The sequence below is a fragment of the Coturnix japonica genome, chromosome 9 (genome assembly GCF_001577835.2).
Source record: "Coturnix japonica isolate 7356 chromosome 9, Coturnix japonica 2.1, whole genome shotgun sequence".
NCBI classification, from domain to species: Eukaryota; Metazoa; Chordata; class Aves; order Galliformes; family Phasianidae; genus Coturnix; species Coturnix japonica.
The window spans coordinates 3,808,871-3,824,567 of NC_029524.1; the positions used below are offsets into that span (position 1 = coordinate 3,808,871).

General features: G+C 51.8%; 1 protein-coding gene across 2 annotated transcripts in view; it reads right to left on the bottom strand.

The window, feature by feature from the left end:
* Nucleotides 1–15,651, bottom strand: part of HDLBP (high density lipoprotein binding protein) — a 32,269-nt gene extending 16,618 nt beyond the window's left edge. The window contains exons 1-6 of one of the 2 annotated variants that reach the window (XM_015871066.1): nt 15,492–15,651; nt 4,245–4,312; nt 3,605–3,717; nt 2,592–2,746; nt 1,821–2,036; nt 47–253 (exon numbers count right to left, since the gene is read on the bottom strand). In XM_015871066.1, coding sequence (XP_015726552.1) covers nt 47–253; nt 1,821–2,036; nt 2,592–2,746; nt 3,605–3,680 — 654 coding nt within the window. In that variant the 5' untranslated portion in view covers nt 3,681–3,717; nt 4,245–4,312; nt 15,492–15,651. Of the gene's footprint in view, nt 1–46; nt 254–1,820; nt 2,037–2,591; nt 2,747–3,604; nt 3,718–4,244; nt 4,313–7,173; nt 7,502–15,491 lie in introns of those variants that run through there. The other variant, XM_015871065.1, reaches the window with a different exon arrangement.
* Between the last annotated feature and the right edge of the window lie 46 nt (nt 15,652–15,697).

The following is a 15,697-nucleotide window of genomic DNA, read 5'->3' on the forward strand; positions in this document are numbered from 1 at the left end:
ATATTCAGCAGAGAAGCAAAATGGCAGAATCCCATCCCTGCAGTACCTGCTCAGCAGAGATGAGCAGGATCTCATGCCGGGCTTTCTCAATCCCTTCTTTAGTGCCGGTGATCTTGATCTGGTTGCTGGGGTCATCTGGGCGGGGGATCTGGATTTTGGTTGCAGTTTTGAGCTCCAGGTCCTGCAGTTTCTCACCGTTCTTTCCAATGACAAAGCGGTGGTGCTCCTTGGGGATGGCAACTGTCGCTGAAGCCTGAAACACAGGAGCCAAACAAGTGTAAGAACCTTTGCCTGCCTTGCAGACCCATGGAAACAGACCTGGGGAAAGCAAGTTAGATGCTGCTGAGTAGTGCCACTAAAGAGGAAATGCAATGCCTTCCCAGCATATCCTGCCTAAGCACTGATTCTGTGCCACAGCAGTTAATCTACAGTGCCTACAGACAAGGAGTTTAAACTTCATCTTTTCCTCAAAGCCCTTCTGTTTGCCCAGAATTTGCAAAGGCCTTTGGGCACAGATGAGGAGATGCCTCTTTCAGTGTAACAAACAGATGCAGTACCAGACAGCAACTGAAACGATGGCACAGGGGTTTATCTGAACTCTGACATCTGCTGCTAAGGCTACAGAGAACAAGACACACAGGCTGACTCCTAGGAAACAGAAATTTAACACCAGAAACCTACTCCAGCAGGCAGACAGCTATGAGATACTGCTACTCACTGGTCGTCAGTATAACACATACTGCTGCCAGGACTACCTGTAGAAGGTCTCTCTTGGAAAAAGGGTCCTAAGAACTTCCCTCGATCTACTTTTAAAGAGGTGGTTTGTAACAGAGATTCCTGACTTCTTCCCTTCTCACTGAGTTTTTACTTGTCTGCTAGGTTGCAGTTGCTACCATGCTCGTGACTCCTGTGAATATTTAACTACTAACAGTAATTAGACACACAGCATTCAAACTACACTGGAAAAAATGAAAAAGATCATTTGATCTTCGACCCTGTGTTCTTACAATGGAGGCAGCCAAGCCTGGGAGCAGCTGAGAATCCAGACACACCTTTGTCTGGGGCCAGAGCAGTAGGAGGTACATTTGGGGTCAGGTATAATACAACCTGAACTAATTTTTCAGGTGCACATTATTTAGGGTTTGTCCCTTTCTCTTCCCTCTGGCAGGATATGACACATGGGCTGAATAGCACTGAAGTAAACATAATATTAACTACTGTATTAACTGCCTTTGACATTTCGCATGAATACACGCTGCAAGATCTGGCTGCAATACAGCCTAACAAGTACCACCATCCTGACTACGAACTCAAAAATCTGAAGGTGATGAATCAAAACCTACAGGACTGAAAGAAGCATTTGAAACAACGGAGCTGTGGCTCCTTACTAGTGCAGCTTTAATTACAGCACCCAGAGCCCTGACCTGAAGCAGTGCGCTTTTGGCAGGAGTTCTCATTCTCTCATCCCTTCATGAAGGACGTAGGTGGAACGGTCCCATTCTCACACTCTAGTGTGAAGGGTCCGCATCCCCTCCAGGTTTGGCACCTCAACATGAAGTTGTTTGCAGTCCAAGTGTTCAGAGATTGTAGACTCCACCCTCAATGCAACACCATGGCCTGTAATTAACACTGAACCCTATTTTAAGCATCATCTCCATTCCAAATCGCCAACGGTGTGCTTTGAAAATATATGGCAAAGCTGAATTAGTCATCTAATAACACCTTCTCAGCTTATAAGCAGACACACACAGGGGTCTCAAGATATTTCTAAGCCTTTGGGAAGAGCAAGGATGAAGTAAGAAACAGTTAGATGCCCCTACCTGTGTCTGCAGCCGAGCAACAATCTCCTTTCGAGCCTTCATGACTGCTTCCAGCTTACCAGAGACCATGATAGAAAGGCCCTGGTCCTTTGCGAGAGACAGCTCCAGGTGAGCTCCTGTCTTCTGCATGATGTCAAGGCAGATCTTGGCCTGCTCGCCTTCTCCAAACTGATTCATGTCCTTGTATTTTCTCTCTTCCAGTGGCACATGAAACACCTGCTCAGGCACAGGACAAATAAGAGAAAAGGCACAGCAAACAGTGAGTATGCTTTTGATTGCCAGTGCCCCCCTCTGTGATTGCCATCTTGACTTTGCTGATAAACTAAGTTCCCAGGTTTGGGTAACCCATGGCTGCTTCCACTGCGGACACAGGCTGTGAGCTGTGACAGTGCAAAAGTGCTGCAGCAGCCAGACTGTCCCACACTGAGAGTCTTCCCAAAGCATGTCAGGCAGGTAGAAGCGCTAAGTTAACAGCAGGAGTACTTAAACAGTAGCGCTCACTGCTTGACTTCTGCAATCCTCCCTTCAGGCCTGCTCTAGCTATTTCTGCAATAGGGACTGAAACCATTCTCCGAACAGCTTTCCAGCAGTTTTCTTCTCCTCCCAGAGTGGTCCTAGGTCTTAGGTGCAATTCTCCTCATGCCCTGAGAGGCAAAGAGGCTGCCAATCTGACACACACAAAGGGATTTCATGCCCTGAGGAAAGCTTTGTTTCACCTGTTTTCTGGAAGAAAGGAGAAGGGCAGGAGATAGGGTGCCTGCTCCCACCAACCTGAGTGATGACAGAAGCCTTTATCGGTCGGATCTTGCTCCAGGGACCAGATGGTTCCTGGGCAGCTTCCAAACATGGTGCTTTCTCAGGGAGCGGAGGGAAGGCTTCCTTGTAGGTTGGAGGATCATTCTCTTCTTCAGAGTTTAAAGCTGTAACTGAAGTGAAGCAAACAGGATAAAGAGATGCTCTCCAGGCAGTGCAAGCACATTTATACACTAACAAGGGAAAGCAAGTGACTTGTTCACTACTGTTAATCCTATTACAGTTATGCTTGTGGAGCAGCCAAATCTGGAGCACAATTGAACTCAGTACAACAGACTGCAGTAGATGCCATGACCAACTCACCTTGTTAAACACAGAAAGGGAACGTGCAGGTGAATGGTGGCAGAAAACAGCACATTGCTGCACGCTTTGTAAAGAGGAGCTTAATGAGGGGACAACGGGCTGAGCAGAAAGAATGTAAAGGAACAGAGAAAGGCTGAGGGCCAGAAGGTGTGAGACAAACACACACCCAAGGGGAAGGCAGGGAGAAGTGTTACAGTTAGGGCAGACTCCAGGGAAAGTCTGTATGAGGACATTATGCTCAATTCAGTGCTGTGCTGCACTGTGCCAAGTGGGCCAGCTGGCAGCTGGACGATGGGTGCAGAAACACACCAGTGAGCCAGCCAGTTACACTTATTTTACCCAGCACCTGGCTGAGCAAAGGAAGGAAATGACTGAGTCCAGCACACTGATCCACTGAGGCCCCATTGCAGCCCAGTGCCCCACTCTTGCGTGTCTCCTGTCTCACAGTCAATAGAACGGCTAGTCTGAGCTGCATGAAGATCTGAGGCTTGCTTCCTCCAGGCTCTGCATGGTGCTGCCACTAGTGGAAAGCCAGAGTGTGGTGAGCCACCCATACAGGAATGGAGAAGGGAACTTCTACACACTTGCAGGGAATGAGATGCAGTGTACTAGCAAGGAACCCTGTCTGCATTTATAGGCACAGCGCAGGAACTCGGCTGTTTTCTCACCTTTCACCTGCTGCTGAGTCAGGCCGCTGCGGTGTTCAGCGAAGCTCTCCTGGGTCAAAACTGCCACGGAGCTCATTGTCGACTTCCCACCCACACACAATCCGGGTATGCCACTGGAGGGAGAGAGAGAAAGAGAGAGATAGATAGAGGTGGTGGTGGCACTCTTACCAACACCATTCCTGGGGCACAAAATTACCCAAGGAAGGCAAAGCACGCATCACTAAGTGCTCTCATTCAGCCTCCTGAAATCAGCCACCTACAGTGCCACTCAGCTGCTCTTATTGGACCAGATGGGAACTCACAGAACACTGGACAACAAAAAGCAGGGTTCTTCATTAAGAAGGGAGAGGATGCACAACTTAAGGATGTTACTGGAAAGGGGAGGCAACAGAAGGTGCTAAAGGATACTCTAATTAATCTATCCATTATTAAAGGCGTGCCAAAAGTCTGGATGGTGAGTCCAAGACCGTAGTGCAATCCTGGAGAGGAAATGAAAGAGGCCCAGGATTCTGCCTCTTCCTGAAGACGACTTAGTTAAGCCTCTGAACTCCTGTCGATTTGGGGATACGCTCAGAAAGCCACTCCGATAAGCACACTTAGCAACAGCAACATCTTTGGCACTCCCAAAATAGGAACTTACCAGCTAAATGGTCAGTAGCCAGAGAGTCCGTCCTGTAAGCTGCCCGTTTGTCAGCCTGCCAGCTTTTGCTTTAGAGAAAAAGAAAAGAAAAATATTTATGCGGTTGCTCCAAGACAACAGGAAAACATGACACCCGCGTTACTGTAACTCACAAGAGAGCATCGCTGTACTGCGTTTCAAACTCGCATCCTATCCAACATGTTCTCCTACTGAGTCACATCTCACCACGCTTTACCTGTCATACTTTACTAGAGCTGCAGACAGCACGAAGCCTGGGGTAGCAGCCCTTCCATCACACTGGCTGCACTAGCAGCCATGCAGCATGGGCCAAAATACAGTCAATTAGCACCAAATGTACAAGGTAGATGTGAAATCTCAGGGTTGCAGCAGGAGCATTGACATCTAGTCAGAGGAGACTGACAACCTGCACATCTGCCAGCAGCGCTGCCATCGCTCACAAGTTAGGAATGTGGTGGAGCTTGGGTGAATCAACACAGACATCTTCACAAACTTAAGCGAGTGCTCGGGACTGTCCACATGCAGCTGCTGGCCAGTCCACCTCTGTTTTTTATTGCAGTGTGATGGTACGAGCACTGAGCTCTGGCTCCAAGTCTGTCATTCAGAAGAAACAAATCCCACAGTGATTTACGTGGACTGTTTAGAAGGCACCCTGCAATAAATAGGCATTGGTGGGAGCTCTACATCTCCTGCATCTGCAGCAGTGATCAGGAGTATAAATAAGAAAACCAAAGCTGGTATGTTACGCACTGTAAAAGGGTTCCTCCACACCCCCCAGCTGCACACGTGTGCTCCTGCAGGCCTTGCAGCCTCCTGAACTGCGGTGCCTCCAAGTGCTGGTGGCACGACAGGTCCCTCTCCTGCACAAAGCCCGCGGTGCTGCTTCTAACAGCGAGCTCCAGCACTCGTCAGGAAACCGATCTTCACCATTTCTGGCCTCCCAATGTGCCAGAAAAGCCTCAAAGAACTGAGCCATGACGTGGCATCTTGCATCACGCTGATGTGGCGACACAAGAGGTGACACGGGCAGGAGGAGAGCAGAGCAGCAATGCACCGGGGCCGCAGGGACCTGATCTGCGCTTTGGTGAAAGCCACGCAGGGAATTTCCACCTAATTCACCAGCACCTGAGCAAAGGAGCTAACGTTACAGCCAATGCTCCAGCGACCTGCTGCTGCCAGGTGACAGCTCCCAGCCGCTCTGCCTGCAGCTTCTGCAGCACACAGAGGCTCCGCAAGGCGGGCATGCAGGGAAGGGCGGCTGGTTGTCTGCTCTGCTCGCTGTCTGTGGGTCCGCTGAGCACCACGTCACCATGCAAACAGGGCTGCCCCACCGCATTCAGCCCAATGGGGAAAGGTGCCAGCACGACCAAGGGCAGGAGCCACCCCATATGCCACGAGCAGCTGCCAGGCTCTGGTTAGAGCCTTGGTAATGGCATGGATGTGGTTATAATTCTCATCTCTTGGGGAACCATCACCTGGTTCTGCTCCTTGGAGGGGGAGGAGGATGAGGTGAAACTACACCCGAAACAGTGGCAGCCTATGAGGCATAACCTAGAAGCGCAACCTCAAGGCACAGCTGCTAGTTTCACTGTGTCCACGTCAGCTGTGGAGTTCTTGCAGGCAAGACCTCAGAGCAGAGCTGGGTATTCAAAGAGAAATCTAAGGGCAGCACTTACCCGCGTGAATTTCTGCTTTGTCACCCATACGGCAAGCTAAGAACAAATGTTTTCCATCTCCAGTAACCCCAAACATCTGGTGTACTGTGGGCCTCAGGGATTCATCTCTGGCCAAAATTGGAGGTGGCCATCAGAATGGTATTTTAAACACAGCGTTAGCAGCACACACCTCCTCACCATCCCACTGCAGGCTTTGGAACTAAGCTTATGGCGATGGCAGGATGGCACACGGCTGGCTGGGTCACCAGGGTCCAAACAGAAGAAGGCTTCAAATGTTTGGAGCACACTTAAATATGAACAAAATCATCCCGAGGATAGCTCCTAGCAAGGGCCAGCCCTGACCATACGGAAATGCTTGTACAAAGGGAAACAAAAGCAAAGTCTTGCACTGTGCTGCCAGCACAACCAACGTTAGTGGACACAAACAGCCGGGCGATATTTGACTGAAGTACCCGCATTTTGTGTTACGGTGCCTACAGCCGGACGCAGCTGAAGCTTCATGCAGCCGACCCAGCTGCCGTCCTGTGCCCGCGCCCACCCGCTGCTGGTGCCCATCGAGGTGGGGCAGCTCTCCGTTCCGTGTGCAGGTCCGTGCTTCCCGGCTGTGCTCGGCCGGCTCCCGCAGCTGCTGCGTGGCAGGATGGAGCCCTCGCACCGCTTCCTGCGGCAGCGCGCAACGTGACCGGCGCCTGCTGGCCGCGGCCAGCCTTCAATCCGAGCTCTGTGCGCTCTGTCTCCTCCTAACCCGCTCGCCGCCACCTCCCCTACCTCGGTTTCCTGTGCTCGCACAGCGCTCACTTTGTGCCCGGCCGCCCCGCGCTCCGTTCTCTCGCCCATAGGGAGGCCCAGCTCGGTGCGGGGCCCCTTCCTTCCCGGCCCCTTTCCTCCCCGGCCCGCGAGGCCCCGCGGCTCCTCGTTCCGTGCGCGTCGTGGAGGCTGCGGGCCCAGGCCGGGCGGCGCCGCCAGCGCCAGCTCAGCACAGCCGGCACCGGGGGCGGGGCGGCTCCATGCCGGGCCGTGTCACCCAGCGCGGGCTCCTCGCCGTCCCGAGCGCCGTCCCGCGGGTCCCTCCGCTCCGCTCCGCTCCTCCCGGCGCCCCCCGCGCCCTCCTCGCCCCGCTCCCCGCTCCCCCCGCCGCCAGCCCCGCTCACCGCTCGGGCCGACAGAGCTTCCCCTTGCGGACCCCAGCCCCCCCCGCTCCGCTCCCCCCGCCCTCCCGCGGAGCCGCGACTCACTCCGGCCCGCGGCCGCTCGCCCGCCGTGCTGGAGAACCGGGAGCGCTCCTGGGAGAGCGGCGCGAGCCGTCCGGCGGCACTATATAGGGCGGGCCGCTGCCAATCCCCGCGCCGCACGTCAGCGGGACGTGCCCCTTCCCGGCGGGGCAGCGGCAGCTCTCGGCAGCACGTCGCCGGGACCGGCTGCCCCCGGCCGCACCACGGCTCGGCGGGGATTCCTCGCGGCCTCTTCCCGTGCGCTGCTCTACACGGACAGCCCTGTGTGCCGAGCCACAAACTTCTCTGGAAAGCACCCCGGGCGCGCTCCCCCCGTGCCGACGCTCGGTTTCCTGTCTGCCGTACACATCAGCGCCCAGTTGTGCTCTGGGTACTCACCCCACACGGCGAAGGACCGCCCCAAACACCCACAGCCCTCGGCAGCAGCACGGCACGAGTGGGATAAAGAAGCGCGTTGCCTCATTAAAAAGCGCAGTAAGGGAGGATCCAGGGCACGGGGCACTCGAATAGCAGAGCACGTCTGGGTGCCCATCCAAACAGAGCAGGAGATGCTGTTCTGGAGCCATCGCTACAACCTGCCGCGCCATCTCCCAGCAGGAAAACTTGAAGTTAAGGATCAAATGATGGAGATCCTTCAGTGTTTCTCACACCTCTACTAAGCACATACATCAACCAACATGCTAAGAACTACCTGGTGTTGTGTGAGACCACGCTGTGTGCATCCCACTGGCTTTCAGACCAGATTCTCTTATTGCAACTTCTAAAGGCCCCCAAACCCACCTCCCCCCCTCCTCACTCATCCACCAGCACAAACAGCTGCACCTGGTGCCATCTCACCACCTCCAGAACGCTGTGAACATCCAATAGGGAAACTGCGGCCCATCTGAGCTCACTGGTGACCCCAGCTGCAATCAGTAGTACCATGATGGGGAGGGAGGTGGCAGGAAGCCGTGCAGCCAGGTGTTGTGCCTCTGCTAACCCAGGTGCTATAAATACAGTGTCCCAGGGGAGCACGGCACCATTTGCCTTTCTCCTGGTACGTGCCTTGTTTATAGAGGGCAGGTCTCCTGTTGCACAAGCAGAAGAGTTGAGCAGATAGTGAAGCAAGGTGATTAACCTCTGCAGGCCTCTCAGGCCAAAAACCTGGTTCAAAAGACAAATTTATTTCCTGGGCATTCTGACAACAAAGTGACGCAATCATCAGTGAGCAAACAACACAGACACTGCCCTTCTGAGGCTGTCACGGGGCATAGGGAGCAAGCAAAGTGCCTAAGAACAGGAGCAACTTAATGGAGGCAATGGAGTTGTAACACAAACAAGTAGGTCCTGCTGCCATTTACTGCATTGATTGGTGCAATTCTCTCGGCTGCCCTGGCTGTGTGCACACAAGGTCTGGTCTGCTCTGTGGACTCGATATTCCATGTCGGGTTGTTTGGATGCCAGGTGCTATCACGAAGCAAACGCCCTTTCAGAGATGAGGAAGAAAGTCGATGGGCAGCTGAATCAAATCAATGCACCAGCAAAGCAAAGGTCAGAGGCAGTGCTCCCACTTGTGCTATTTCACAAAGGGATAACACACCTGCACCAGCCCACTGAGCTTCTCACCCACACTTCAGAGATGTGATGTCTATAGGCAAAGCCTGTTTAGGCTGATCTGAATGTGTTTTTTCACATACAGAATGACCACAGTGTGTGCTCACCTTCCACAGGTGCCTTTGGAGCGGTGCTGCAGCGCTATCCCTGCACTAAGAAACAAGAAATAAAAGCTTCCACCAATAATTACCCAGAGCCACCTCCCAAAGCCTGTTTGGACACTTGTGGTCAAATATCAGGGTTAGCCAAGACGCGGGGATGGCAGAGATCCTGCAGAACAAAGCAGGCACTATTTCCTTCCTATTCTTCAAAAGGAAACTTTTACTTTACTCGACCATGAGCTCCTTTGTTTACCTTTGCAGTGTCCCTGCTCTCTTTCCCTTGGCAATCACAATGCAAAGTGAACACGTGGCAACTTCTTCCCCCCCCAACCCCCCCCCTTCCAAAGAGATATGGCCAGCAGCTCTCATATCACATAGCACGGAAGGGCAAGGGACTTGCGAGGCCTGAGCTCGCCCTTTTATTGCATTACCTGCCACTGATAATTCAATGCCCCTCAGCTTAGACGTGCTGCTGTGCTCTCCCACACACTCCTACAGGTATGTCTGGCTGCTCTTTTGCAGGCCAGAACAGGAGGACCCGCTGTCTTACAAAGACAACAGCCACTTGTTTGCACTCCATTAGGTAAGGAGACAAAGCAAAAGGAACAAAAAAATCAGTCAGAAAGACAGCAAACTAAATGAGATGTAATTTTATTTCTTTTTCCATCTTGCTCTGCTGCTTTGATTCCTGATAGCGGACAGAAAAAGCCAAGCAAGATCTGCGGCCCCTTGAAGGATTCTGAAGATTCCTCAGTTCCCAATGTTTATTGGATAACGAAGGCTAAAGGGAATGCTGAAGCTCCATTTTTATAAACTCTCTATGCTCTCTGGTATGCTCTGCTCCCCACATCACATCGCTGCACCAGGCACTCCTACTTTGCAGACGTTTCTTTCCTCCCATCCTCGGGTTACAATAAATAGCCTGAAAGAGCAACCCATAAAAGCCAGCATCATTGTGACGAGCAAAAACCTCAAAGAGCTCATAAAAATCAAACAAACTTGCAGAGAAGCCAGTTATTTGTTTGCGGGAGGAGGGATAATTCTCAATTACCAAAAAAGAAAGCTCCGCTTTGGCAGCAATTGCTGCGAAGAGGCAATAAAGTAAATACCTGACTCCAACCAGCACTTCTAAAAGCCATCAGAGGACCCCAGCTATTTAAGCACAACTTCCCTTTGTCCTATTCATAGCGCACGCAACAGGGGCTCAGCATATCCACAGGCAAGCACTAATTCCTAATCTCTACCAGGCCAAGCAAAAGGCTCTTGGTGTGTTAGAGAGAATTACATCATGGTGATCCAAACTGACAGTGAAAAAAACAGCCACTCTTCCCTTCCAAATCTGCAGGGCCACCCTAAGCCTGCTATGAAAGAAGAGGCAGCAGCGGCTCTGAGTGAAGCCTGTTCCACTCATTGTTGCAAATATTATTCTACACTTCATATGTCTTTTGATAACCCAACCCTACTCTTCTTTGGGCTTGGGCTGGAGCTGGGAGGATGCATATGCTGCTTTCAGTACGGTCTTTTTTGCTCTAATACTTCATGCTGTCAGGCCCTCCACCCACACGTTGCTATTGCATCTCTTGGTTGAGCAAAGCATTCAAATCTGCAAATAAAAATAGAGGGTTTAAAACATCTTCAATTTCCAAGAACTTCCAAACTCCTCTAACTGCCTGTTTGCTCCCCTTTATAGCCACAGCTCTGCCCCACACAGTGCTGCCCATTCAGTATTCTCATTTCACCAAGCTATTTATAAGAGGCAGGTATGGAACTTTACAAAGTTTCCACAGTGCTCCTTAATGAGCCCTTCTTTTAAGCAGCAGCCACGTATTTACAAACCAGCTGCTCTCCGGAGATTCCCAGGGTCCCCATCGCACCAGGCACCTGATTCCCAACAGGCTGCAGGAAGCACTAAGGTATTAATTTCGAGAACACAAGCGCAGGTAACATGCCAACCATAACACACCCCGTCCCTCCTCTCACCCTGCTTGCTCTCTGACTTGTTCTCCTCGGCTCTCCTTGCAACTGCTCAGACACAGCTTTTCGTTCCCCTTATCACCTGAATGGAGATAAAGGCAAATTTGCTTTCTGCAGTGCAATGGAAACAGCTGGGGCCTGGCTGGCACTGGGGGAGGGCAGGGGAGGACAGCCAGACAGCCCACAGCACCTGCAGGGGACATACAGACTGCCCAGTGCCCACCAGGGCTGTAGCTGGGCCGTTCCACTACCCCCAGCCTAACACTGGGGCTTCTCTCTGGCATCCCCTGCACCTTCCAGAGGGGCACCTTCCTTGCATCAGTGCAGTCCCTTATTCTCTTCCTTTTTTCCTGCGTATCCATCCTATGTACCTGTTCCCATCCCATGGCCTGGCCTAAGCTGTGTTTGTCAGCCACCTTTGGCAAACATCCTGTCCTGCCCCATTGACAGAACCAGAAATGCAGGGACACACACAATTCCAGTCCCAGAAGCAACAGGGAAGAAAACCAGCACGTGGTGACATAAAGCAGAGCAGATCGAGGTGTTACATGCTCCACTCAAAGAGGCCTTTGGGGATTTTTCAGACAAACCACCTCAAAATATTTGAATAAGCAGCCAACCAAACCCAGCTGATATGGGGTAAGGGACAGAGGAGTGATGCCCTTGTTACAGATCAATGCCCTAAATGAAGCCTGATGTCTGAACGGTGCTAAGTCTTCATCCAGTCCCTGATGAAAAATAAGTCAGAGGTTGGCCGTACAGAAACTAGACACATCTGCTTCACAGGAACAAGATAAGGATAGCGGTGGCCTTCCTTTAAAACCCGAGTCCTGATAGGTAACCTTATCACCTGCTCTGTGCATGGGTCAGACAGCTCTTCTGCAGGCTGTGGTAGATCACAAACAAGCAGTTCATTGTCTGCTGAACACAAGAGGTCCTGCAGCCAGTCCCCAGCAGCCTGATGACACGTTCTCTGCCTCCCTTCATCTGAACCCCTCTACCCCTTCACATGACTTAAAGCAGTAGGAAGAAACCCAGCTGGTTTTCTCATACACAAAGACATACCTAAGTGCACAGCCCCTGCCTTCTGCGCAAAGCTACTTGCCTAACCCCTTCCAAAACACAAAGGCACAAAGCAGATTTGGTCCGCAAAGACTAAACCAGATGTTTTTAGTCAGCTGAAGTGGAGAAATGAGCACAGCAATGCCAATATATCCATTAAATTACTTGCAAAATATACATCTCTCTTCAACCTGACTCCCTTTTTAATGCAAGATTCTCTTCCACTGAAGTCACCCCATTCGAGGCAATGTCAGCTCACAGAAAGAAGACTGGGGGGTGGCAGTGGGGAAAGGTCATTAAAATTCTGAAGCACACAGGATTCTTCCTTTTAAGATGGCAGTGTAACTCACGAGATTTTAACAGCACTTTTAGGATGTAAACAGTCCTTTTAAAGCAAAAAAAAGAGATAGCTAAATAAAGCCACAAGCTGAATTCCATCAAGCCGAAGACCAACCCGGGATAAGGCTGTAACCCAAAATTACTCTTCTCAAACAATGGATTTCTAACATGAAAAGGGCTCTTGAAACTAAACCTGAACCCAGGACATTACACCAGTACATCAACTACCAGCCTGGCATGAGTCTCAAGGTCAGGAAAATGGCTCCGGGTGCCACCCCTGCTCCTCCACAATTGAACCCAATGGGCCCTGCCAGCCAGGACACCTGGCCTCACACTGCCCACAATAAATAGTAGCACAGGTTCTGCTGGAATAGCTTCTAGACCAAAACCTCACAAGCCAAACAAGAAGCCACCAACTACGACCACCACACTGCACAAAGCAACCTAACCCCTCTCTTCTTTCAAGGCGAAGGTAATTAAGAAGAGGACCCAACGCTGCAGCTGGGTTTTTCTTTCCTATCTTCTTATCTGTTTTGGTACTTTCATACCATTAACACCTCCTTTGTTCTTGCATATGCCCATTGCAAAAGTTTTACAGGCTCTTGGCTTCTGGGTAACTTGCTCTTGGACAAGTCAGACTTGTTACATCCTGGGTGAACATGCCTTTCTCAGCCCACTTTAAAACCCCTGTTGCAACTTCTCTGGTGGTGCAGGTCTTCACCAACACTTTGACAGCATTTCCATAAGGGCAGCGGTCTGTTCTTGTGCAGGATCTATAGGGCACTCAAAGGCTTTTCTCCTGATGACATTACCTCATTTGTCGGCTCCTGCTATGAGATTTAACTTCTCTTTCTGATTGCATCTGTTCCAGTTCGACATGCTTCTGGGTTCAAGAGAGTTCATTTTGGGAAAGGCCGTATCAGCTGGAATGCTGTCACAGGTACACTATCATAATTTACCTTGTAAAAGCCTTGAGACAGCTCCCACACCAACAAGAGCCAAGAAACCAATGGGTACAGCTCTCTCCTGCCAGATAACACCATAAGAGACCAGCTACTTGTTGAAGAACTGCCCTTTTCCCACCGAAAATAAGCTGCTCTTGTTACCATTATCCTACATAAACTCATTCAGATACCAGATCGAGAGGCAGTTTCTTTCCCTCACCAACTGCTCCAGCAGCCTGTTCTAGAGAAGACCAATGGAAAAAAAAAATGGAGAACATAACATTTAACCTGTAAGAAATAGCACCATTATATCTTCACCGCTTGAGGCAGAACTGGAGCAAGGGAAGAAGGCAAAAAGAAACGAGCTTAACTTGCAACAAATGAGACAGGAAGCCACGTCCCTTCGTCAGGAGCCAAACACTGCAATCACTGGTGTAAAACAAACATGGAGAAATCTTCCTTCTTAGAAAATGTTCAGTAAAGTGCCTTCTGAGAATGAATGACCTTGGATTACTGAATGTTTCTGCGGCAGCAAAGCTCACAGCAGACAGGGGTGATGCCTCTCCCAGCCCTACCTTTACAGGCCTCCAGGTATCGTTACCTCCGTGTCTGTTCCTGTACCTATAATTTGGCTCTGAGAAAAGTCATAGCGCTGTGGGTTGTTTTGAAAGGAAAAGGCTTTTTTGTACCTTGAGCAAGTGGGTGGCCCTGCCCACATTACAGGCCACACTGCATGAGAATCCATTACAAACAGGAAGACTGCTGCCTCTAACAGCTTCAGTCTGAACAAAGGACTGGAGATGCCAGGTTTTGACAGCTATAGAGTGTTTCTTTTTCTGCTCTTCTTCTAAAGAAGAGGTCCAAGGAAATGATTTAGTAGGTTTGGTAGTGATGGGCTGACAGTCACACTTGATCTTAGTCTTTTCCAACCTTAATGATTCTATTCTATATATATTCTTGTACAAGAGGGAGAAATATTCAGTTCGCCTATGAAACCTTGCTTGGACCACAAGTTTTCACCCTGGATTGGAAAAGAAAAAGCAATTATGCAACTATATTACCTGGGAAATTGTGGTTTTGTTTTTGAACTGACACAACCTTTGTAGCACTCAGATAGGAACAGCATGGGAAATGGGAGACTTGAATGCATCTGGCTATGGCTTCACTCACCTTACTAAAAAGAAAATGTACACTCAAGCAATACAGCTCATAATAACATGCAGATCTTTATCTCTCGTTACACAACAGCACAGCAATAGAAAACAATTCCCTTAAAATCCATGTGACCAGCTCCAGTTTTCACTTCCCAGCCACAGAGCGGTGTGTGCAGGTGCTGGAAATGAAGGGGATCGCTCATCCCAGCAGCCCTGAGCAATGAGATCCCAGCACAGCACAGCACTGCACAGCACAGCACTGCACAGCACAGCACAGCACTGCACAGCACTGCACAACAGCTAATCTGTCCAGCACTGCACAAGCACTGCAACAACACAGCACTGCACAGCACTGCACAGCACTGCACAGCACAGCACTGCACAGCACAGCACTGCACTGCACAGCACTGCACTGCACAGCACAGCACGCTGCCTCCTGCTGCTGCTGGGGAAGGCCGTGTGGGATGAGCTGTTACCACAAGCTGAGCCATCTTAGTGCAGGCCAAGGCCCATGAACTCAATGCACTTAGCCCTCCCTTGTCCATATCAGCCAGCCATAAATCCTTACACGAAGGCAGAGCAGTGCAGGCCTATCCCCCAGCACATTACAAGGCTCAGCTCTCCGTCAGGTACCAACCCGCGGCCTGCAGCCTCACGCTTTCACCACGCCACAGTATAAGGGCAGCACTTTAGGCCACCTAAAGGCGCACCGAGACGAGGCTCCGGACAGGAGGGAGCCGCACACGGTGGAGCCGCCCACAGCCGTGTCCCACACAGCGCCATGCAGCCCCTCTGCCCGCGGGCGGCCATGACTCATGGCTTTTGTCCGCCGACCCGGAGCGCGGCGGGGGCGGCCGCTCACGGGGGGGGGGGGCGGCCCCGTCTCGATGGTTCGTGGGGGGTGGGAGGCCGACGGCACGTGGCGCACCCCCTGCCAATGGGAGAGGCCGACACCATAGAGCGGAGCGAGGCGCCGGCTAGACAGTCCCCCCTCGGCGCCCGTCTCTCTGCTGCCGCCATCTTGTCGGAGGCGCGGAGGCCGCCCGGCCGCGGTGTCGGACCCCGCCGCCTCTCCCCGCTCACCCGCGGCGCCCCCTCACCCCCGCCACCCTCCCGCTCAGGCCGGTACCGCCGGGTATCACCGACAGCTTTACCTCTAGTAGGCCCGCAGCGAAGCCTATGCTGGGTACGAGGCCGAAAGGCCGGCCGCCATCTTGGTGAAGAAGAGGGACTCGCGTGACCTACCCGCACAGCGCCGGGCCCGCCCCCCGGCCCCTGCCCGCCGGGTTGCTACGGGAAACGGGCGGGAGCATGCGCAGTGCGAGCCAGCGCGGAGCCTCCCTGAGGGCGGGACTGGGAG